We start from the raw sequence: 27,705 nt of genomic DNA, 5'->3' as shown, positions 1-27,705 counted from the left end.
AGTAAAATTAATTAATTTGTTTTTAAATGGGTGAGTAATAGTTAAGAATAAAATATTAATCGTTAAAAGTTAATATAATATATTACGTAGCATTTATAGCTACATAAATAAATTAAAATCTTAAATATATAATTATTTAAAAAAGAATAATTTTTTAGTTGAAAATATTAAATTCTTTTACGCTCTTGACGGAATGCAAAGTTTATTTTATAACCTTAAAATTAAACTATTTTTTTATATTTATTTAAATATCTGTATTACTATAAGTCGAATTTTTGTAAATGTGCATCGAATAAATCTAAATTCAGAAATTTGTATTTACGATTCTAAGTTTTTCAATGCAAAACCAAAAATGTCCAGAATATTATAATGGAAAATATTATTTAAATTTGAAGATTTTCAGATCAAACTAACATTTTGCAATAAATTTTGTCTTTCAAATCTGATGAAAGTAGCCTAATTATATTAACAGTTATAATTTCGTCTATAGTCTTCACATACACTGTGTATATCAAAGCATTTATAGCTAGAATGTGAATGGCATATGTTAAAAATAATATGTAATTATACACTTGTAGAATAAAACTTTTAATAATAATTTAGAAAATTTATGTAGGTTATCTTTTAAATTAAAAAAATATCGAAGAAAAATACTTTCAAAATGATATTAATCATTTATGAAATATATCAATGATTATATTAACAAATATAAAAACTGAAGAATATTTAAAAAAACGCCAATTTTGTTTTCGGAAATATAAATTTTTATGTAGGAAAATTTCTTTTATTTCCTGGAATAGCAGTTAAAATTATCTCTGCTTGATAGTATTTGTGTGTAATAAATTTAGAAATAGGCCTGTAATTCTATTTAATGATCAGAAACTTTTATAGATTACATTAAATCTATAAAAGTTTTAATTATTTGAGAAGTTTATTAAGCTTTATAAAGTTTGAATTTTAAAAATTTACGAAGATCATTTGTGACAAATTTTAAATATAGTTTCGTTTTTGGCACAGAAAATAAGAATATATTTTATTCTTATATTTTCTTTCTGCGAGTGTGTATTTTTGAAGCAAGAATGAAAAATACTATTTCTTCTTTTATTTGCCCATCACGTAACCGGGAGATTCTCCGGGCATAGTGTCACTGTCATGTTGAAAATCGTCCTATAAAAAAATTATATAAAAAATATATTAATGATTTTTAAACTAACACATAGAATGGTCTATATTAAAATTACAAACTGTCATTATGTAAATTAGAAACTTATAAAAAAACATAGATCGGTAAAAATTTAATTATGAATTGTCAATTATTACTACTTTACATACGATAAAAATAACTTTTAAAATATTATATAAAAGATCAAGTTGTTTAATTTGAAAAAGTTTATAAATATATTCAATAAATCGGAACATACTTTAAATCACGATTCTACAAAATAATTGCATATCATTCTATTGATATAATAGTGAAGGCGAATTCGTAAGTCCGTATCGGACGAAAATCACAGAAAACGTATAAAATCTAATACAAATTAATTTTAATACAGTAGAATTTTCTTATAGTAGAGGAGAATAGTTTGTTATGTGCGTCAGAAATCTGGCAACAATAATAGTTACAATTGCAAACATGTGCTGCTGAAGCCATTACTGCACGTTTGTAATTGCTCTTCCACGTGCTGTCAGAATGTTCATTTTTGAGTAATCATCTTAATACGATGTAATTTTTGCTTATCCGAAAAAGCCGGATAAGTGAACTTAATTGATTTTTGTTTTTATCATTTCTTATGAAACTACATTTATTAACGAATAAATTGATATATATGCATAACAGACTTCTTATGTTATGTTATTTTCAATATTATGCTCGGTAATGGCGTAATCGAGATTACGCCATGTGCGTTCATTGTGATTTCTGTTATATGTGAGCGCTACAAATTCTTTCCTGATACTACCTGCAGAAGCTTGAACTGGAAAATTTAATTTTAATTTGACTCTGGCTGATATTTCTTCCTTTGCCAATAGTCAGTATTCATTATATTAGTATTCATGCCAGTATTCATTACAATGCTTTAAATAGTCAATGGATTACTTAAAAAACCTGACTTGAGTTAGCCTAACCTTATCTGCTAAGGTGAGAGCTCTCTGTGGGAAACTGAGTCCTATTTATGTGTTAGACAGATGAAGAAAACACGGAAAACTGCATGCGGCCAGTCCGTTGGTCATGTGACAACTCTCGATCAATCAGTGTTCAGTGATTTTATCCACTCAGCCAGTGTTCATTAAACGTAAAGAAATGGCAAATTTATTTATCTTTTGAAGGAAATAGAACAAGAAAAGTTAAATGCGAACTTTCTGAAGATGAAACAATTACAGACTATTTCAAGTGAATATTTTAATTAATCAAATTATAAATAAAATTCACAATCGTTTCAAAGGATAAAACGGAATGGTTAATAACATTTTCTACTCTATGTTCGAAAACTTTACCCTTTTACCTGAAAATAAATGAATTCAACAAGCAAGTTTTCTCCGAAATTACAGTACTGATTTTACAGATCAGCTTATTTTAGTTACGTACAGGATGATCATAATTCAAGAGTAATTGTTCAGAGCAAAGTGAGCACCATTGACTGTTCACCTGTCAAAGAATTTTGAAAAAACATTTTGTGATTTCTTTAACACCCGAGATTCGTTAGAAAACTCGTGTAATATACACATTAAAGGAGAAACAGCACTAAATTTAGAAAATATTATAAATGTATTTGCTGATGCCAAAATTATCAATTAATACCTCTTAACAATAATCGACTAATAACATTATCATCAATATAGATGAGTCCCAAAGTGATTTCAATTAGCGTAGTCTGTCGTATATCTTTTGAAACGTCATTATATAGTGACTGTATAGCACAAAGAAAGCAAATTATCATTATTAGCATATTTTTAAAATGACAGTAGGACAATAAAATGTAATTTATTGAATATGCAATTCTCTCTAAAGCAAAATAAAAACATGAATGATTCTAAAACGTTTAAGAATAATTTTTAAAATAGTTTTAATGCATGAAGTTGCGCTACAAGACTTTCTATATGATTTTTGAACTCGTGAATATCTTTAAAAAATAAGTAAAAATATATTTATGAAATAAAATTCAGATTTTAGCCATTCACAGAAACGATAACTTGTATTATATAGTTGTAATATAACTTTCCAAGAGAACTAGTAAAGTGGATTTCGTTTCACGATATTAAATACAATATTAAAATATCATAATGCTAATTTAATAACACGTTCTTTCTGTTATATTTTTTTCAATAATTCGTTCCAAGATCCTGGAAGTAGAAGTATTTGCCAAAAATTATATAATGAAAACATTAGTTTTACATTGAATATTAAATACTCGTACATATTAAAACATGGCAAAAAATGTAAAAAGAAAAGGATTAAAATTCTGATGGAATCATTCTTATTTGCCATTTTGATAAAAACTGTTTAGAATAATAAATTTAGGTTATCTAAAATGCTTACATTTTCCATCACCAATATTTACCACCCATACTCTTCCACGTGGTTCTGTTGGCAGTAGTCGTAAGTCCATCGTAATATATTTATCGTACAGTAACCTTTATTTTATTGCAAAGAAGACATCGTAAAGGATTACGTCGTATGCTGAACCAAACACAAAGAAAGGATCCATTATATTTGAATTTTAATTTATACTATTCAAATACAGTAATTTGAAATATATATTTAAATTACGTCTCGATGTTATAATAGTGTTTACTGATTTGATGTAGACCTACTAACAATGCCATCGACTAATTTATTGTATATTTAATATGATTTTACTTCGAGAGCACGTGAAAAATATTCTTTGTGTAGTAAGTTCATTTGGATTTTGAGAGGGTGCGTATTCTTATGAGCGTTATCTTAAGTTGTTGTTTATAATTGAGTTGATTTATATAAACAGATCTAATTGCAGGAGATTGAAATGTTATTTGTATACAAAATCAATCAGCCCTTAAATCAGAAAATAAATTGTTTTTTTTCAACACGAACTTATTCGATAATACCAATGAATTTATTACATAATCTAATATTATTCTACTGTTAACTTTTAAAAGCAGTTATTCTAATTGCATTCTTTTGTAATATTTTGTAATTTTTTTTATATCAACAAATTATTATTATTAAGGGCCGGATTTATAATTCACGTGCATGTTTTGTTTTTCTTAAGTCCTATGACGTCCGAAACTTCGATGTAAAAACATGATTTGTGTCCAAGTCCATCAAATTAAGGTCGTCACATAATGCATATTTTAAATGCATTTTTAAAAACGCAAACAAAACACGAGTTTATGATTTTTACGGCATATTCGGCAGATTTGATCATTTTCGGGACTAAATAAGTGCTTTATAAACTTTATAGCTTGTTCGCAAGATGGCAAGTGCTATTTTTTCGAACGACCTACAGTCTGTTTCAGCTGTCTGTACAGTGAATCTTTCTTGAGCATGTACAGCTTACTTTAGAAATATCACTATGCAATCCAATAATAAATGAGCTCAAAAATCAAATATCTAAATTCGAACCGTCTAATTGTATTATTTTAAAAACCCACAAACGAATGCGTTTTGCGTTGCCATGAAAATCTCTCATTTTTTTCAAATTCTCAATCTTTTGAAATAATTAGATTAAAATTATTAAAAGTAATAAATGTTTAATACTTATTACTTTAATAAAGTTAAATTTAAATTTTTCGAAAAATTGTTTAAGTATAACGTTTAATTAAATATAAGAAAGATAATTTTTGTGAGTAATATAGTCAAATTTCTGCTTATGTAGTATTGAAGAAAAGATTCCATTATATCGAGTTCGTTCAACCAACAATAGGGGTAAGACAGCAGAAACGAATGCTGAATTGCTAAGAAAGTATGTTTAGGAGTTGGATGCACGACATTTAATTAACCCAGTTATCCTCAATATCCTGTAAACAATTGTATATACAGAAATAAATTCAATAGTGATCGATTAGATAGCATAGAAAGTTATAAAATATTATTCAACGCGTAATTTCATTCGTACATGACTTAATTTTTCAACTCCTACATGAAACATTATTCCAATACGTGTTTTATGACGTCATAATTTTCAAATTTCTTGTCATTTATTGTTGCTCACCTAAAAAGTGTGCTGTAACAGACGTTAGTAAGCTAAGTAGACAGAAGCACGTACAAATTTTAGTATAGATTACTGACTCTTTTAACATGCTTTAATGCATATTTCGGGCCTTTTTAACATATATATAAGGCATTTTTTGTGAATATGTATGCGCCTATTGCGATTTTAAATGCATATGAAACCAGTCCTTAATATAATATGAGACTAATCATCCACAAAGCTGTTATTTAAAAAATTATTGGATTTTGGATATTATCGAGCTTTGATTTTTTAGGAAAAATATTTTGTAATACGTGTAGTTTTTGATTTAATTAGAATTGCGTATTAGCGTTTACCTTGCTTGAACATTTGATTAATCTGGAAAGCAATGGCGTAGATTGAAATATCCCGAAATGTTCTGAGACTTAAATTAGTACATGATATGCCTATGATATATATATATAAGTTCATTTAACAAAAATATCTATTAAAAATGAATATCTTCAGTTAGTTTTGAACGTTGTAGTAAAGAATCTCCATCTCCGGAACGACGATGTCGTATTAGTGTACGACAGCGTTTCTCAACCAAGAGCCATGTGGCACATTTGGGACCACAGAAATTTGAAAGAAGCCACAAGCCATCAACTTTGGGAGCCATGTAAACTCTAGGAGAGCCACAGTCAGAATAAAATATTAAAATTATATGAAAACGATTAAACTTCAATAAGTAAATTACAGCAAAACCTCGATTTAACGAAGTAATTCGGGCGAAAGGTTCTGTTATATAATAAAGATTTTCTGAATTCGTGTGTTAAGAAATTGACAAATTAGTTAGTTTATTCTGTTTTTAGTTACGTAGATACATTTTTGTAATTAAAATTAAATATATATGAGAAGTTTAATTTCATAGAAAAGTTTTTTATATGTATTATTGCTTACATACGCATCGTAGTTCTGAGATTGCAATAAACAAATGTGGGATCGACATCAAAATTAATAAACAAACCTTTTTGGAAAATATACTTTGTTCATTTGTTTAGTTAAACACAATTAATGTTCTTAAAAAAATTAAACTTGGCAAAAACAAATATAATTTCTTATTTATTCGTCTTTGGCTGATGATATATCGAAAGACTCACGTTGTGGCATAAAGTTATGAGCGAGACTTCTGGATTTGAAAAAAATAACCTGTTAATTTAATTACGTGTAAAAAACATTTTAAAATTAATAGGATCTTATTACATATGTGACACGAGACTGGAAATTTTGTCCGTTAAATCGAGGTTTTCGGTATTAGAGAAATGTATGTATATATAAATTATTAAAATATATTTAAATAAAATACAAAAGTAAATTTCATAGGAAATTTTGAACCGAAAATGTTTCATTTATTATCAGACAATATACATACGTTTGTTTCTTGTAAATGAAATATCATGTAGAATTTTGCATGTGTCATTTTTTTTTTTAATTAAAATATAGGCTTATTGCGTATAGATATGTAAAGTTCATATACAGTGAAACTTCACTTTAGCGCCACCAATTGTTCGCTCTTGAAATTGGCGTAAAAACGTGTGTGCAGCTAAATTATTTTAAAAAGAACAATTATATATAGCAGTGGTTTCCAAACTTTCTCTACTTCCGCCGCCTCTTTTTCAGAAAAAAATTGTTTTCTCTTTTAATTTTCGTAACAGTCTACTTTCATAAATACTGTCCTTATAATTTATTTAATATACCTTATTAAATAATTAATCGCCGGAGCTCGATTCTTGTCGAGACGTTTCGGCAAAAGTGTGGATGGATTTTTACCCGAGTCGTTCGGACGAGGGTTGTGAATTAGGCAAAAACCGTTTCGCACCCTCTTGAAATAGTCTCGCGCCCCACAGATTGGAAAACACTGATATATACTCGTAGTAATACCGTAAGTACCATACGTTTTGAATTTGAAGGTTGAAAGTTACATGATTTAACATTAACAATAACAATATACAATAACATTAACAATATCGCTTGCAATGCAAAATCGCACATATAGACACTTTATTATGAAAGTGATGCGAGTCCATTTTTCCTTGTGTCGAGATATTAAAGTTTAGCATTTTCAATCGTAAACTCATAATAACTTAGACATAAACAAAATTTAAAAAAATTTCTGAATATGTAAGGCCAATTTATATTTTATCGATTTCCCACGATTTATCTTGTCGCATCTGGATTTAGTTGGATTATTCATTTGTTCCTAAAAGCTTGTAATCGTCTTGATGTTGTGAATAGAGGCGATCTTCGTTTGTCGCCGACAACATTGCAACCAGACATTAAAAAAAAAAAAAAAAAAAAAAAAAAAAAAAAAAGGAATTAAAGGAAAAAGTGTCACACTTAAAAATGAATGTATAAGTACGTACAGTATGTATGTAGTTTATAAGAAATATGCTATAATTATTTTGATTTAGAACTCATTTTGTAATATTTAAAAAAACGACGGAGTTTTTAAATATGTTTACTTCTTAATTTTTTCTCGAGCTATTATGATGGGAGCCACAGAAAAACATTAAGCTTGAGAAACACTGGTGTACTATTATCTGCTTTTAAATGAGACGGCTTACGAACTTGAACGCAATAATATTTATTCAACATTTAACACTGTCCGCAAAATTAAAATCACGAAACAACACTTGCGGTTCTTAAGGAAATTTTTTCTCAGCACAAAGTAATTTTTGGTTTTAGGCTTTTCCTAGTTAATGGCGAGCAATCCGAAGATTATTCCTCGAAGCAAATTGCAGTTTTTGCAAAGGAGTTTGGTTCAGAAAACAGATAACGTAAGCATGTGCATGCGATATTTTCTATTTTCATTTTAAAGGAATTTTTGTTATTTATTGTTTGTTTATTAAACTAATAGAATAATAAAAATAAATATCAACTTAAAGCAAAGTACGATACATGAAAAATTCATTTAGTTCCAATTACACTTACACTACACTAGACTACACTAACACTAAAAATTAAAATATCTGAATTAAGATTATTATAAATTTAAACTATTGTACAAAGTTAATATTTTATTAGTTAGTCAGTGATCGGTGGATAAAACCACTGAACAATGGTAGTTGGTCCCGGGTTCGCGCCTTACCAAGGAGCTGGCCATATGGAGTTTTCCGGGTTCTCGTTATGTGTCTAACAAGTAACACCCAAATAAGAGCCTATTTTAAGTCGAAAGTCCTCACGGGAGGCGCTCTCCATTAATAGATCGCCTGAAAAGATGGGAATTTTTTCTCAGGCCTGGATAAAACTTAGAGGCCCGTTTTAATTTGGCATTAATTTATAGGGTTTTACTAACAAAAATAATATCTTTAAAAGCGCTTTTTATTAATGCACTTAACTGTTCATGCATTTAATTTTACATATAAATTTACAAAATTTTTAAACTTAATTATTTTCTTCCAATGAGAAATAAGGGTTTCTTTAAGTGCATTATGAGTTCGTCTAGCTCCATAATAAGGATGGTCAAGTGAGGAGATATGGAACCTGTCATTATGTTCAAATCATATATAAAACTTTTTGACGATGCAAATCTTAACTGAATTTAGATATTTCAGAATGGGAAGCTTATGCCTCAATCATTTCCGGTATACAGTAGTCTTTAATATTTTATATATCCACACATTAACGCCTTTCTTACAAACACTAGTGTTTCGGCAGAAGCAGAATTCTTCTGCTATCGGCATAAAGTATTTACGTCAAGAGCGTAATATATTAGATAAGTTTTTCGGACTAGAGAAACATATCTTTTTTGTTGACAAAGTAATTTCATAACAACGAACGAGCAAAATTGCAGCCCGGCACTTTGACAATCATATTTTTAATTTATTTCATTTAAAATGTATGCTCTCCATCCCAAATTAATAGTGTATTGCCCTTTCCCTGTACATCATACTTTTCCGTTAACAATGGAGTCGTGCCGGTCATCTATCTAACTCCTTTCAGAGAAAATATTTTGAATTGAAATAACGTAACTTCCGCTTTTCATCGGAAGTTCATATATAGTTAATTGGGGCCTCACGTCCATAAGCTTTTCATATCTGGTCTTAAATTTTATTTATCCAGCACCATTCTCGAGATTAAGGAAAGACAGATAAACCGGCGGACAGATGGACGACAGTGGGAATTTATAGGTCTACAATTTTTTTCAAATTGCAGTCCGAAAATACGCATAAAAGAGATTTTTAATTGCACAGACCTGTTAGAGCTGACGTTTTTATCTTCTCTGTCGATGACATTGGTTTTTAAAATTAAGATGTGGCAAATACGTTTTTGGACAGCAATTTGAAAACAATTGTAGACCTATAAATTTCGCCTGTCGTCCGTTCGTCTGTCCTTAATCTCGACAACAGAGTTAGTCAGATTAAAGACGAGACCAAACATGGAAATCAAAGGGCAGGAGGCCCCGGTTAACTATATACGAATTTCTGGTGCAAATCGGAAGTCACGTTATTTCAATTCAAAAATTTTCCCCTGAAAGACGTTAGATAGATGACCGGCACAACTCTATTGTTAAAAAAAAGTATGATGTATAGTACACTACTAATTTGAAGTGGAGAGCATATGTTAAGTTAAATAAATACAAATATGATTAAAAGTTGCAGCCTGGCATTGTGACGATATTAAAAATGCTCATCATTAAAAATACATTATATATAAGTATATAGCCTAATATATAATAATACAACCAAAAGTATACTAAAGAGAAAAAGTTAAAATTGTGCATAATGAATTTTATATTATGTTAATTTTTTTTTTAAGCCTGAAATTTTGGCTTTCTTCAGTATTTTTAAAATTTTCTTTATTGATAAAGAATTTATTATTGGATGTGGATATGCATATCCACATCCAATAATAAAGTCTATATCAATAAGAGTTCCTTGTGTGATGTAAGTTACTGAAAAAAGCTAAAATTTTAGGCTTAAAAAATCCACAGAAACTGGTAGCGGAAACGATCAATTAAATCAAGTTATTTTCCGAACCAATTTTAATTCTTGTAAGAACAATTTTGTCTTAATTAATCTACACAAAATATAGTTTAAAAAGATAATATTTTTAATCTTGATCAAACTCTATCACTACTTGTATTTTACACAGAGTGTAGACAAAAAATATTGAACCGGAAAATTTGTTTGAGGTTTATCTGTATGGGCTCACGTCCTCGAGACCATGCTAAATGATTTCATCACTTATTATTATCTGCTGTGTCAGCCGCTTCCCCTTTGAGTAATTTTAACCAGGAAAAAAAGCGTTTTGTATTGGTCTTGAGACAATCTGTAACTTTTTGTAATTTAAATTACGCAGCTATCTTTAATAGGAAAGGAGATAGGATTTGGTCCCATGAGAAGGAAGATCGAAAATGCATGGCGACTACACTATCGAATAGCCCACTCCTAATTGCCTCTCGTGCAGTTGTATTAGTCTGGTGCAATGTTTCCGTCTACCCTTTGTATATACAAAAACACAGTATATACAAGCTCATATAAAAAGATTCAAAATTTAAGAAAACATAAGTTAATACGTAAAGACTGAAAATTTGTTATGTGCTTAAATATAAAATGTTTTATCTTTATAATGTTATATATAAATCCAAAACTAACAATAATAAATATATAAAAAGTTGTGTGCTTTATTATAATGCAATTTCTATTATTAATGTAAGAAATAAAAAAACTCATTTAATATAAAAAATATTTTTAAGAAATTAAAGCTATATATTTACCGGATTATAAATAATTTTGATTTTTGTCGAACAGTCAGAGCAAGTTGCTATATCGTCTCCGTTTCTTATATCTCCCTTTAAAAATATATAATTTTAAATATTATAAAAATATTAAAATGCCAATTTGTAAAGTTAGTAATAATACTGATTTATTATAAAGAGAATAATATTGAAAACAAAAATTTTAATTATTATTGAACTATCATTTCGGGAAACTCTAGATCTATTTAATATAATATTATATAATATTTATAATATACTGTATATTATTAATACAGTATGTAGTTTATAATTTATCGCTATAAATTTAATATATATTAGTAATATGCATATTTAATTGCAATTAACTCATAAAGACTATATTCTTACTTTCATTTTTTAAACTTGATATCGGTAAAAAATATAAATCATGAAGTCAAATAGTAGAATAAAAGAATAAAGTAAAATATATAGTAATGTACGAGTATACTGTATATATGTGGAAATATATACATAATACAGTAGAATCTGCTTATTGTAATTACATTGAAACTAATTTGTAATGGTAACAATGATCGATTAATATAAATAAAGCGAAACTACAATTAGTGGAAATTCTAATTTTATTAACTCCGAAATTAAAAGGATTTTAACAATTATTAAGGATTTTAACAAAGTGTTAAAACAATTAAGAATTGTATGAATAGATGTGTTTGTTTGTTTGTTTGTGTGTGTGTGCGCGCGCGCGCGCGCTTATGTTTGTGTGTTGTTTGGTTGACGTAATAATTTTGAATAAAACACATGTTTATTTTAAAAAAGTAAAACTGTTCTAAAACAGCTTTACTTTTTAAAAATAAGCATGCGTCTTGTGTAAAATTGTTACAGTTTCGCGTAATCGTGATAGAGCAATATCATGAATATACAAGTCTCCAGAACAATTAGCCTGTCTATCAGAACGCTACAATCATACATTGCAATCATACATTTTGAGATGTTAATTTTTATCGATAAAAGTACTTTACAAATAAACAATGCGTTAATGTAGTTACAAAAGACAAACGCATAATGTAGAAAATAATATGGAGCTTATCTAAATCAGATGATGGATTAAACCAACATATAATAAAAACCTATCGTGCTTATTAAAGTAAGTATTAAGCTATTTTGTGACTAAATTTTTTCAAATATAAAATAATCTCTGAATAGATATGCTACATTCATTACTTGTTATTTAGATTAAAGACTTTCATTTAATAAATATACTTAAAATACAAAAAATTATCAGAATCATTACAATTCACAAACAAAATAACATAAATACAGTAGAGCGTCGATAAGTGGAACGTCGGTAAGTGGAATGGCCGGAAAGTGGAACGATTTTCAGTCGGACTGTGTCGTGCTGAATCGAATGTTTTTGATACTAAATTTACTTCTAAAGTATAATTTTCGTGTTTTTTATATTCTTTAATATATTTATTTTGTTTGTACAAAATGCAGAAATAATTTTTAACGATACGATAGCCTCGATGATTATTATAAAAATTTTCGTTAGGCTTAAAATCGACGAAAATTCAACACGAAGCGACACGCAACGGAGAAAAATTCAACAGGAAGCGATACGCAACGGAGAAAAATTTGAACATCGGACAGGTTAATGTATTTTTTCGTACAAAGTCGGAAACTGGAACAAATCATTAACTGGAAGGACCCCAGTCCCCAATTGGTTCCACTTATCGACGCTCTACTGTATTATATTAATACAGTGACAATATCTCCCAGTCTGTCCGGGACAGTCCCTTATTTCTCCTGTTTTTAACCCCTCAAAATAGAATAAAGTTTTCACTCTATATTAATAATATATTATTAATTACATTGACTATGTAATGCACCATATAATCATATTTTCGAAAGTTAAATTAAGTATTATTTTATTATAGGCCTATATTTGATTTTACATTTGAAAGTTTGATCATACATCACATAACATATAATTAAACTTATTAGGACTACTTTAAATAAATAACGTAATAAAATATTTAATATATATGTTATAGAATAATTGATATCACAGAATAACATTATCATCGGAAAAGTGTCACTTTTGCAATCGGAAAGTAATACGTAGGCCTACATTAATAATAATAATTAATATATACAGTCAAACCTGTTTTTATGCGCTCTTTTTATGTGCGATTTTTATTTGTGCGATTTTTTTAATGCGAATTTTTTAATTTGTGCGGTATAGTTGGCGACTAGTCTCGTGCGATTCGTCATGTCTCACGTTGACTTATTATAGCTAAATAAACTTATTATAGCATAAATGCACTTATTATAGTAATATTATTGCATGAATATGCGAAAAATGAAATAATTTACTTTTTAAGTCAACAAAACACCACCTGGACAAAAATATGTAAAACAGACGATAGACCAGACGATGCAGTCAAGTGCTGACATCTGTTGTCAATAAATTCTATTTCGTACGGTTTTGAGTTATTTTCTATGTGAGACTTTTTTTATGCGGTCCCTGTTGACCGCATAAAAAAATTATTTTTTTAATTGTGTTGCGAAAACTATTATTTACAGCCATTCGTGAAGTTTCGTGAGATTTTTTTTAATGCGTTTTTTTTTAAATGCGGTCCCTATCCCCCGCATAAAAACAGGTTTGACTGTATATAGGCTATATTATTATTATTATTATACAGGCCTATTTAATAATAGGCCTATATAAATATGACTTCTTAAGGTTTTCAATAATTTAATTAATGAGAGATTAAAATTTTTCCTATCAACATTATTCGAATACATGTCTACTGTATACAGTATATTTTATACATATCATACAAACTAAAATATTTAATAAATAGCTTGACGTCAGCAGTTTTATTATATTTAGTTTTCTCATTTAATACAGAGTTTGTGTAATTGGCCGAAATATGGATAGCATTGTGCGATCGATTTTACTTTTAGTATAATATGTCTTATACACTTTGTACTGTACGGGACTATATACGACTACTGTATATACGGAAATTACTAGTAAAAATAATTTAATTTAGTATTTTATAATTAAGAGCCATATAACTACAACTACTCATATAAATTACCTGCTATAAATAAATCTGCTTGTATATTAAACAGTTGCCATGTTCTTTTGAAGAGATGTATTAATTTTCAGAGTGGTCCAATACAACATGGAAGTTATAAACATTTCTGTCTTACTTAAATTTCTTCTTTTGCAAAATTTCTAAAATTGAACTTTTTCAAATATATTTTGTTCTCATATTGAGACAATATTTACACGGTCTACACAAATACTGTAGATGAAAATCATTTGTTGTTATGATGTATTTTTTAAAAAATAAAAGATCATCAAATATTATTTAACTTTAATATGAAGCAAGCATTTTTTGAAGAAATTTTTCGATTTTTCTATTACATTTGATATTTTTCTTACACAAAACTTTAAATATTTATATAATGAAATGATTATATTTTAACTTGTATTTGCTGAATAAACGTATACGCAACATTTTTAAAAATCTTCTCAAAATATCCTAAAAATTTATTACTGTATAGCCTATGAACTGTAGATTATTATTATTCCTCACCTTAACATTTAAACGCCCATCCTCGTTCAAAGGGCAACAAATCTATTTCGATAACGTAATAACGGGTTTTGAGTGTGTTTTTACCTTATTGTTATTGATATTATTTACCTTATCTATATGATTCTAATATGAGAAGGCAATACAGCTGACAAAAAAGGAAAATTACGTCTGAGTGTTGTTGAATAGTATACAGTAGTTTAAAAATACAATAGAACATTGCTTAAGAATTCCTGTTTTTACTACTGGTATAAATTATTTGTTATGATTAAAAAACTGTCTTGATATGATATTATATAATTTAAATTCAATTACCATAAATTTAATCTTAGTTATATGACATTAAACTTATTACAAAGTTTTATCTATTATGGTTCGTTTAACGATAGTTTTCCGGAAAATTAAGTCATAAAAGGCGAAATCTGATTTATTTATATCTTGACTTTTACCTAAAAAATATATAACTTAATTATTTTCAAATAATTCTTAACTATTTTAACAAACCCGTTTTTTAAGGAACGATTTAACAAACGGAAAAGAAATTATAAGTCTACCTTTTTTTTCGATAATTATTATTTTTTTAAATAATTCGATTGAAATTATAATCACTCTTGAGAAATACGTAATTATTAATTTTAAATAAATATAAATTTAAAATTTTTACTTATTTCTAATTTTAAAAAAAACCATGTCAATTGGTCATGACCATTTTTAGGTATTGTCTTAGAACTAATTTGATTATTTTACAACTGATGAGGTAGAATGGCTTAAAATTAAATTTATATATATTTTTAGAAACGGCTGAATACAGTTTTTAGAAATAAAATTACGTTTAATCTATTTTTTTCTAATATACAGTACACTATTTGTTTAATAAACTAATAGTATATATAATTTAAATATTTTAGCGTGTTTACTATGTTGCTAGTATTTGTAGTTGTTTTCGATAGATGTAATACGAGTATTAATGAGCTAAATTAGGTTCTGCATAGCAAATAGATGTTTAACAGGTTTTTCAGCTTTTGTCGATTTGCATTTTCAGCCTCAATTTGTCCGTTATGAGTGGGCCTGATCCAAAATAAGAAAATTAACATTAATCAGATAAGAGCAATTTCCTGATCTGATTCATGAAAAGTCAGAAATGTTTTAACTTGTGTCTTTTCTTTGAGACTGAAGATTTACAGTCCAGTAGTAAGATAAATCATGGGCTACGAAACCGAACTTTTATTTGGGGAGCCAGCACTGGTTTAAAACTGATATTAAATTAAATTTATCTATTTATTAAGCTCTGAAATAACCCCTAAATTTTTCCCACGTGGAAAACCTAAATAAATATATAACTTGTTTACGCTAAATATAAATTGTGTTTCTGATTTTCATTTTAATCTTTGATTTTTAATAGGGAAAAAGTGGGTGGACCATGGCCTACTCAACTTGCCCGGTTCCGGAACCCTGCAGTAAAAGATATCAGTTTAAATTCTAAGCAGAACAAACTGAATTTTGTTTAAAATAAATATTTTAAATTCATAAATTTTTATCATAATCTAATCATAATTTATTTGTGAGACAACTATATGCAGTCAAATTTACCAAAGATGGTGAAATCCAAGGAGCAATTTTCTCTTATGATAATTAATTCTAATATGCATATTTTTAATTAAAATCAGTTTATTTTTATTTGAATTCGTTTAAAATTCTAATAAGATTAAATTTAAATCTATTTATTTCAAGTTGATATAAATAATATCAAAATAAATTCGTTAAAATGTGAAAATTAACACCCTTGCTACTGATTTAAATTTTTATTTAATTAATTATTTAACGTGAACTAATTGATATTGAAAAATTAATTATATTAGATTATAATAAGCAGGTTAGATATAAATTTTTAGGTAATTCTGACTTGTATTTATCTAAGTAAAGTAAAACGTTACTTATGTGGCACCCATCTTCGAGTGTACAATTTCTGATTCCATAAGTGTGATGGTCACCTAAGTAGAGTTATGAAAAAAATTGACATACAGAACTATCATTAGAGTACTATCTTAAATCCTGCTGAAAGTTTAATACAGATTATAAAAGTAAACAAAAACTAAAATTAATTAATTAAATGCATAGAATTAAAAAAAATCACATAATACTGTATCCTTTGCAATATACAGTAATTCACACTTTCAGTTACTGTATTTTAACAGGAAGATTCAGGAAAATATTATTAAGTGTTAATAATTAAATTGACTGTTACATCGAGCATTTTTCTTTGTTGAGTATCAGTGACAAAGACTGATTGTCGCTGATTGGGCCGCAATTTGAAAAACTGTAGACCTATAAATTTCTATTGTCGTCCGTCCGTCTGTCTTTCCTTAATCTCGAGAACAGAATTAGATAGTTGAAAGACGAGATCAGATATGGAAACCTTAGGACAGGAGGCCTCGATTAACCATATACAAACTTCTAATGCAAACCGGAAGTCATGTTATTTCAATTCAAAATTTTCCTCTGAAAGGTGTTAGACCGACACGACTCTATTGTTAAAGGAAAAGTATGATGTACAGGGGCAGGTCACTACCAATTTAAGATGGAGAGAATATATTTTAAATTAAATAAATTAAAAATATGATTTAAAATTGTAGTTAGGCATTGTGACGATATGATAATAAATAATTGCTCGTTTACAGTTATATTTTTACAAAATACAATCAGATTTTGTATAAAATTATTGAACAAATACATAATTGTCTTTTTCCTTACTAAATTCTGGAGATAAATGTAATTTGCCTAGTATAAATAAAGATTAAGCCTATTTTATTTGAATGTCATCTGTGGGAGGGAATTCAAAACTGTTCCAAAGCTTTAGCAACAGAGCTCAATTCTATTTAAAGTACTTTAAACAAAAAGTTGAGTTTTCCTATCCTATTGTCCAAATAAATAGGAATAAATATACCTTTAAGACACTCCTATTTTGGCCATTTAACTGAAATACCACTGAAGTGAGGTAGCCAATGGCCACCAAGATGGAGTTTCATTTATATTAAAGCTTATACAGTTTTAAAGGGAAATTTCAAGGAGGCCACAAAGCGCGGTTTTATTGTATTTCAAAACAAAGCAAATAATTCTGTTTAAAGATAAACTTAAAAGGAATAAAGATCTAATTTTTATCATAAGTTTTAGCAACGTCTAAAATATAAACTATGTAATTTTATCTTATTATTTAATAATTATTATTATTTACACTTACTTTCTTAAATGTTTTTAATTATCCACTTCAAATTTTATATATACTTTCAATAGACTGGCCTATTCCAAGCTGTGAGTATTTCTATCTTAACCGATTTTAATTTATTGATAAATATTACAATATTTTTTTAAAAAAATTGCAATTAGGTTATGTTAATGTGAAATATCAAATTCAGAGAATGTTTCAATTATCAAATAACGAAATAAATAAGAACATAAAGATGAAAACATATTTATTTCTTTACAAGTTATAAAACTTGTTTATAATCCTTTTTGTACAGTTAAAAGGAATAAATTATACAGTTTTATAAATCATTATCTAAATCTCTGTAATTTTATATAGCTGTTGGTGAAATTTTATTGACCTATTTTGAATTAAAATAATATACAGATTCTTACTTATAATTTATTTTGTAAATTTTATTTATTATATAGTCTAAATTAAATAAAAACAAACCTTTTTTCTTAAATTTAACGATTTAAATAAAGTAATAATAAAAATAATAATAATAATAATAAATTCAAAATTATGACAAAGAATTCAAAAAAGAAATCTCGAAATTATGTAATATAATACTCATTATTTCAAATTCTCTAGCACTTAATTCGGCATAAAAAGCAATGCTTATGACCATATAAGATAATTATCATTACTGCATCCTGATTTCGGAAGCGACCTTCAACATACATTAACTACCAGTGGTATGCTCGCTCATAGGCTCTAATGGAGGATTATTATCGTGGAGAGACGACGAGTACACTTTTAATTCGATCTTACATAAGTTTTATATTATTAATATTTAAGATTTCAACTAAAAATATTTACATCACTAAAAACTAAAAAATTCAAAATTATAGTTTTTGTATTAATTTATAAAGTATATAATATAATTTATGTTTTAAAAAACATTTAAGACATAGGAATATAATTGTTTAAAATTGAGAAATCCACTGAAATATATAAAATTTACGCGAGTATTTAATTATAGTTATTATTTTATTAATTATTATTACTTTTAAATTGTGAAAAAAATGAGCTCTTATAAAATTAATATTCAAATATTGTTTCAAGATAATAAACAAGTCTTGTTTCTTATACGTTTTATCTTTGAATAAAATTATTTGTCATCGTTCCAAATACCTTTAGGCATTCTACGACTGAAAATATTGTTTCTATATTTCGTACTGAAAGACAAGCATTTGCAATAATGAAATTAATACAGCTTATAATAATAATTATAATGCTGATACGTCAATTCAACCAATATATACTTTTAAATATTTAATTTCTATCAATCACGTTTCGTAAATATGATCAAAACATATAAGATATTGTATTTAATAAGTCTAATTCTTTAAAATAAATTACGGCAGAATTATGCCAAAACGGATATACAACCATGTTAAACAATTGTATAATAGAATTGTAAGATTTGTTATTTTTTTTATTGGAGTGGAGCAGAACCATTTTGGATTTTTATATTTTCATGCAATGTATAAAATAATTTTTAGAAAACTTTCTGTTTCAAAGAATGAATAAATAAATAAAAATTATAATGAATGAAGTACAAGATAGAAAATCGAGAAACGAGATGCTTAACTTTTCCGGCGACATTTAGTGGCGCCATCTGTTATCAAAAGTTATTTTAAAACTGTTTTATATTTTTAACTATTATAAAATGACAAAAAGCTTAATTTTGAGGGTATGGATGAGATTTATAAAAAATTATAAATGTTATAACGAGTAAAATCGTCATTAACTCCGACTCTACTAGAGATACACACGACCTCCATTATCTCCCCGCCCCTCGACCTTTAACCACCAAAATTCAATAGCATCAATCTCCACAATAGACAAACCTCCCTGTAAAATTTCAGAAATTTTTGACAAAAAACACAGGAGTTATTAAGCTTCAAACAGGGTAAACAAAATCGTGCCCTTCACACACATACACACTGACATCTATACATACAGAAAAAACTGTCGAATTTTTTTGCATTCCTCGACGTTTCAAGATGTCCTGAGTCCAAAAATGGAAGTCTTTGGGGGTCATCTTTTCACCGATCGTCATACTTTCCTCTGTTATATATAACAGCCGGGATTTAAAAATTATTTGCGTGGCAATTATATGGATAAAACTGGTTTTCTGCAGTCGTGACTCCGAGAAAAAAGATAAAAGGTAATGATAATTCTAAATGCTTATGTATTTAGATTTATAATTTTATAAAGGATAAATTTTATTAAAATAACATTAATGATGAAAACGAACTAAGTATCAGATCTCTCCAGGTCATCGAATTGGATAATTAATAAGACTATTAAATAAATAAGATTAAGCAAATTAGAATAAGCAAAAATAATAGCATTAGTCTGAAAAATTTAGATATAACAATAATTAACTTTATATAAACTCATAAAGACACAAATTTGCAATTAATTTTTTAAAAATTATATCATATAGTAACAAACTGAAAATATTAAAGATTTATTTCCTGTCTTTCAATAGTGATTCGCGCATTATAAATCATTATAAATAAAGGTAAACATTAATGTCTTTTAAATGCCTGCTGATGAGGGACAAACAGGGTCCGAAACACAATGTTAAAATGTATGTGTTCGGGTGATTTAAATAAACAATATTATTTCTGATCTGTAAGACCTAATTGCTGCATCCATAAATCCAGTATAGTAAGTCCTGTTAATTGATAAAGCACTAGTAGACGAGATAAGTTTAAATTACTATTTCGTTCGAGATTTCATATTAACTTTATTTGCTTGTAATATTTTTTCATTGATTTGTCAACGCGAGGTACCACTACTTTAAGGCTGTGTCCGTCCGATTATTATTATTATTATTATTTTCCTTAATTACGGCGAAGCTAGCTCTAGAACGGATGAGGGATAGGAAACTTTTTAATAATTTTTTAAAAAATTTATTGTGAATTTAATAAGAGCATTTGTACGCGTTATTGACAGCTGTAAATGAAACGTGATATATTAATTATAATGCATTTTAATATTCCCGAAAAAAAAAGAATTCATGAACGATATAGCCTAATATTAAATATCGAATTCTTTATAAGAAGATTAATGTTTAAAAAAATCATCGATAAAACTGTTAAAGCCTTTTTTAATTTCTAAAATAATTAAATAAACATAAATATTTTAAATGTTTATCGTGATCACGAGTACATGAGCGGGCAGCAGGGGAACAATTACTCTCCAAATCGGGGCAAAAAGAGTGAAAAAAATTCGGGAAAAGCGAGAACAAACAAAAAGAAAGAAATTAGCGAGAGAAATCAAAAAGGCTAACAAATTAAAAATTGTCACTTGTGTTTTTATTTGAATAAAATTCCGAGAAAATTAACCCCCTCAGCCCGCCTTAACCAAAATGTCTCCATACGCCCATAATCGTGATTAATTATATTTTTCAAATGTAGATTTACGGCGTAGTAAGATAAAATGCGTTTTAATATTGTAAAATTAATAAAACTTACCTTAAATATTTCGTATTTTCCACCACACGAACACGGATAAAAATACATTTCCAAATCTTCGTCGTATGTAAAATCTTCAATATTTAATTCTTCTCTACATTCGGCCATTTCGGAGAGTTATTTGTTGTTCTACTAAATTTGGTCAGTAGGATGATATGTTAATATAGATACAAAGGAAAGTCGATAGTAATTGTTATTGGAGAAAGTGATAGACACTTTACTGTTGACGTAAAATTGCCTAGCAACACACGAAATGCGAATAAATATATTTAAAAAATGTTCTGTTTGCGTAACAAAATAAAACTGTTGCTTTCCCTCCTTTCGAAAATTCATAAAATTATTTATTAGACTTCGTATTCAATAAAAGATTCGATATATTTTTATTCCTTTTCTTTTGATAACTACATAGTTTCGTGCTAAATGTAGAATTTAATTGTTAATTCTAGACGAGGGATATCGAACGTAACGATTAATGCGGAAAATACAATTGAATTGCGTGATATTTCTGCTCGAAATGACTTAGAGACTATCACAGAATTGTCCTAAAATCGTAAGAAATATTACTATTAAAAATGGTTGCATCCAGTCAATCAATTAAATCCATAAAGTCAAAACATCAACAATACTCTTTTGTTGTGATTTGGTTTTGCTACCAAGAATTATCTTTGTAGAAGTAAAATCAATTTTATTGCCATATAACTTGATTAAATTCATCAAATTTATCAATTTATGTTTTCTAATAAATTAAATTTTATACAAAACAGCACGTTTAAAAATAAAATTAATATAATTCCTCTGTAATATATATTATTTAAATATATTTAATAGCGATAGGCAAATAATAATTTACTTTACAGTAAACGTAACCGAAGGACTGGGGGCATGGATCACCCACTTTTTCCTCTTTTAAAAATAAAAAAAGCTTCAAAATCAAAGCTTAAAATAAAATATAAATCAGAAACACATACGTACTGTATATATTAATATATATAGCATAAACAAGTTATATATATATTTACGTTCTATACGTGGGAATAAATGTAGAGGTTGTTTCAGAGCTTAATAAATATATAAATTTAATTTAATATCGCTTTTAAGTTAGTGTTGACCCTTCCATAAAAGCTTCTTCCATAGCCTTTGTACTTAAACATTTCATGTTTAACGAAAACAAAACTTGCCACAGTAAAATAAATTTATCGATAATATTTATCATATTATTTCGCACGGTAGTCGTTAAATGAGTAGGTTAGTTTACAGGTTTTTTTTCTAATTAAATTTTTAAGTTTATATTATATTGTCAAAATGTTGATTTATATATTCTATGATAAATAAAAATAATTTTTCAAATGTCACGTAAGTTTATTTATTTTATCGGAGAAGCTTTTGGAAATAAAATCAAGTATGGCGAACTGAAATACTTTAATTCGTAAATTTTAATTCGTAATATTGGATTATCAAACTCAAGTTAATGTGAAATATAAAATTTCAGTGTTTTTCGAGTATTAGAGCTTTATCAATATATTATTTTAAGCTAACTTTTAGCATATTTCAAAAAAAAATTTTAATCTGATGTAATTAAAAACAATAATTATCATACATTTAATTTAAAGACCAGTTTACTATTTAATGTCAGGTAGGACGATAGAGACGAAACATGAGTGTAGACAGAAAAAATGAATAATGGACGAAATCGTTGTATGAAGGTCATAAGAATGTGAATACAGTAATTTGTTTAAGGTAGAAGCCTCATTAGTGATTATAATAAACTGCCAATAACAAAAATAAAAGAATTATTAAGACAAAACTGGTCTTAAACAAGTTATTAATTTATATTAGAAGACAATAGAGTAAACAATAGTAAATTATACTTATTTACTTAACAAAACCTTTTATAATATTGATATAAATAAAATTATGAATTATTAAATATACTAGTATTTCAACAATTGCCTACTTTGATTAAACATGTGCTGTTTCGTTTTTTTTTGTTTTTTTAAAGCAAAGATATACCTAAAATGATTTTCGACCGCTAAATTAGCTTACTTATTGCTTAATCTATAGAACTAATGCATAAAATTTATAGCACCACAATATTTTTACGTTATACATTATTAATTTATCTTTAATTTATTTTTTCGTCGATAAAACTATTTACTTAATTTGCATTGCAAATAAGCTTTAATTTATCTTAAATTAAATCACGAAAACTTTAATGTAGAAGTCTACGTTGATCGTATTTTTATGAAAATTCGCAAGCCTATTCATTTTATGTTTTAAAAAATGGGAACGTAAAAGGTAAATAATAAATATTTAAAAAATTATTAAAAATTAAAAAGAGTGTAAATATGTATGTACTTAATATAGCTTATGAATTGTGATCAAATCTTTTTACCAATATTTTAAATCACTTTTTATAACGACTAATTTAGTTCCAATTAAATATCAATGTGTTATAATAGAAAGATTTCTTAATTCAAAAATATTTTAACAAACTTAATCTTGCTCCTAATTTAATATAGAACATTGCGATACTCTTTTTCCTACTGTTCTTCCAAATTTTACGAATTTCATGCTAAATTCAGATAATATACTAAATAATTTGCTCAAGTCTTTAATCTAGAGATATAAAGTTACAAGTATTACTTACAGACAAAGGGTTTTAATTTTCTTAATACAAGAATAGTAAAGTACTGACAATTATCAGTTATCATATAAAAATTTTTAATCAGGCTTTACACAGAAATCCTTTATAAGTAAGCTTAGGTAATTCGTAAAATATGATTTTTAATAAATATGAATGCGATAAAAATTGAAAATTGTTATAGCCTACATTTATAAGGCTATGAATTAAAATTTGTAATAAATTAATCACATAGTTCTTCAAATAGAATTAAATTTATTATATTCACCAAAAAAATGTTTATTTCTATCTAAAGAATTATTATTATTTTTCACATTGTGTTAAGAATTAATTCTGTGTTTAATATATATTTTTAATTCATTACTTTCAATTGTGTAGCAATCTTGTTTACATTTACAATTGGCATTATTCCAATGATGCTTATTAAATATTACAATTTATAACCATATCAATAATTTCATATAACAGATTTACTACATAAAAATTGTAATCGAATAAAGATAAAGAAATAAATATTTGAATGAAAACGAAAATATACGAAGAGAAAAATTATTCAGATTAAATAAAAGTGTCCAGAAGACCAAAAAATAAATACTAAAAAAACCGTTCTTACTAAAACATTAAAATATATATTTATAAATAAAAAATATAAATACGTAGCAATATAAATTTTCGATACAACCCAATGCGATTTATCTTTAAATGGTAAACGTTATTCTTATATCTAGACATTTTATGTACAGTACATTAAATAAAGCATAATAGGCCTATGATAAAGTTTATAAGTATATAAAAAGTAATATGAAAGTGATAATGTAATATAAAATACGTCATGTGCTATAATATAAAAGTAATTCTTTATTCTAAAAAGTAGTCCTATCCTATATTTAAGTTTGATTAAGCAGAATTATTTTAATGTAGACCGATTAAAGATATTTTAATTTCCAAAATGTTATTTTTGATGAGTTACGAAACAATCGACATACGAAATTAACAAATATGTTCTGATGTTAATTATCATTAAAATTTTAGGAATTTCCTTCCATTGGTCTCATCGTAAATTACATTATGTTTCTAACTGTAGCGTATCGTCGAGACTAAGAACTTCATAAAAGAAATGTTCCATATAAAAATATTTCAAAAGTAATAATATACTTTTAGTAATTCGAATGAAAACTTATTTTGTTGGCTGTTGAAACGTTTTTTCTTTTGATGAAATATATCGATCTTATAGTTCTACTCTATCTAAAAACAATGCTTTTAGGATACGATAAAGAAAAAGTCCAATTTTTTTGTACAAATAAAATTCAATTAAAATCATTGTTTAATAGAAGAAGAAAATGCCACAATATACGAGGAAAGATGACTGCAGTGATCGATCGAGCAATGTAATGTTCATTTTTTAAACTGAACTTAAAAATTCTCCACGCAATGGGACAGTGCATTCTGATGATAAAACAACTAGACAAATGCCACATGCATTTCGATTTTTTTTTGTTTTTGAATTTTAAGAGTATTTTAAAATAGTATTGTGGTATATATTGTATAATTATGTTAATTGATTTTATTTCAATTTTATGAAAGAATAGATTTAGTAACAGTAGAATGATGAGTTTGAATAATAAAAATATCAAAATATAGTAACTTTTAGATTGAATGATGAATTTCTACCAATATTTTAATAATTATTATGGAATCTACGAAATTTATTCCACATAAAAAGTTTTGGAATTATATTCAAAACTATGTGTTGTAATAAAAACAATATCTAACTTTAAATGTTGCTTCTATTACATATTACTTTTATACTGTATATTACTTTTTTTGAATATTGCTTCTATCCCATTGTAGGAATTATTATTATTATTTTTTTAATATATTTTAAATAGAAATTCGTTACATTTTTTATGGTTTTTCTTAAGTATATAATACATATTCATTTACTTCAAAAATAATTTTAATTTTATCAATTTGATACAAATTGAGAAGCATAATTTTTATGAAAGCTTTTGTTAAAATTGCTGATTATTTGTTTTAAAAAATTGTTAAAACAACTTTTTTGTCTTAATTTCTAAGTCAATATTCAGAAAAAAAATTTTACGGGCCTTTTTTAATATATATATATTTTTTTTTGACAAAAATTTGGTACGACCCAGATTATTTTTAAAAATATTTTCTAGTTCTATTATCCAATGGCAACGTAGCGTGAGACTTGGACAGATCATTTTCTCTGTTTTATATCATATTTTATTATTTTTGAATTTTTTTTCTCATCCTACAAAATTTTTCTTGCGTCCCTAGTGTGACTACCGTTGTTCTACGTGCTGCATACGTGCTCATTTATAAAAAATTACAGTGATTATAGGAGATTAAAAATTTCATAATGACGATTAGTATATTTAAAAATATATAGCCTATACCTTTTGGGTTAATGTTACCTTAGGTAGCCAAGATGGCGGCTCGTCTCTAATTCCAGCAAGGAAACAGTGGGACGCACGTTCTAACCTAACCTAACCTATTCTAATAATTTAGTTGCTAATACTTATGGTAATTTATTAGAATAGGTTAGGTTAGAACGTGCGTCCCACTGTTTCCTTGCTGGAATTAGAGACGAGCCGCCATCTTGGCTATCTAAGGTAACATTAACCATATTTTGTTAATATTATATCAAAACTTTCTTCTTTACCGTACAGATTATAAGACGTTTCTGTAATCGACGGATCATTAGACATTAATTTATTTATGTTAAGCCAAAATTCTATTCCTAATTAAATAAAACTTATGAAAATATTTTAAAAGTAAACAATAAAACAAAATTCGAATAAAATGAATTTCGTAAAACAAAAAATTTTGTTTATTTTTCTAATTAAATATGCATTTATAACATTCTGGCATTATGAACAAGTGGATCTATCCCATATAAAATTCAATCAGATTTCTGGAAAAAAAAACTTAATAAAATTTCTAATTTATCGGCAATATTTAAATGAAAATAAAATTATAATTATAACATATTCTGTATTTCATAAATTTTGTCACAATTCAGCAGTTTTATTTTCATTTAATTGGAACTTGTACTAGCTGAGTAAGTATAACTTTTGTTAGCTGAGTAAATATACGTATATACTTACGAAAATTCGTTCTAGTTTATTGATATTTAGGCTAAAGCTTTAAATTTAAAATTAGAATATGGGCATAAATTTAAATAAAGCCAAGTACAGATTCTTCATTTTTAGATAATTAAAATAAAATTTTGAAATAAAATATAAAAAAAATATATGAATATATTTATTCTATTATAACAAGCTAGAAACCATTTTCATATAAAATTTATTACATTCAGAATCATATACTGTAACAGAAATAATATCTAATTCAAAATATTGCTTCTATCAAGTTGTATAGAAATATAAATATTTTATTATTATTATTAATATAGTTATGAATAATAACAAGATTCTTTGTTTAACAAAAAAAATTAGGGAAACGTATATACGTTTTATAACAAAATTTCACTTCATAACAAAAAATTTTGAAAATTTAATTTTGTTATAATTATTTATTACATGTACGTATAATTTATTGCCTTATTTATTAGAGTCTATCATACTTATGATTGTTTTCTATGGGAAAAAACTTTGCATGATTTATTTTAATATTCATATACTGAAATATTCGAAAATAGTGAACATTCAAAAACAAAAAAAAATTAATATTTTTACAAGATTCAAATAAATTAATTGCTACTATAAAGTAGTAGAAAATGTCAATGTCATAATGTCTACATAAATTCGTTGGATAAATTATAAACCTACATCT

The 27,705-nt window shown here is 26.5% G+C and overlaps 1 protein-coding gene across 1 annotated transcript; it reads right to left on the bottom strand.

The window, feature by feature from the left end:
- Positions 1 to 774: 774 nt before the first annotated feature.
- Positions 775 to 21,461, bottom strand: LOC136971094 (diphthamide biosynthesis protein 3-like). The gene is made up of 3 exons (XM_067265571.1): positions 21,246 to 21,461; positions 10,924 to 10,998; positions 775 to 1,167 (listed from the first exon to the last, which is right to left on the bottom strand). The coding sequence occupies exons 1-3, from the start codon at positions 21,351 to 21,353 to the stop codon at positions 1,102 to 1,104; spliced, it is 249 nt and encodes an 82-aa protein (XP_067121672.1). The 5' UTR covers positions 21,354 to 21,461; the 3' UTR covers positions 775 to 1,101.
- Between the last annotated feature and the right edge of the window lie 6,244 nt (positions 21,462 to 27,705).

The sequence above is a fragment of the Centruroides vittatus genome, unplaced genomic scaffold (genome assembly GCF_030686945.1).
Source record: "Centruroides vittatus isolate TY-2023 unplaced genomic scaffold, ASM3068694v2 contig_2311, whole genome shotgun sequence".
NCBI lineage: Eukaryota > Metazoa > Arthropoda > Arachnida > Scorpiones > Buthidae > Centruroides > Centruroides vittatus.
Note: the sequence above shows the minus strand (reverse complement) of the source record. Positions and strands in the feature narration are given on the sequence as shown.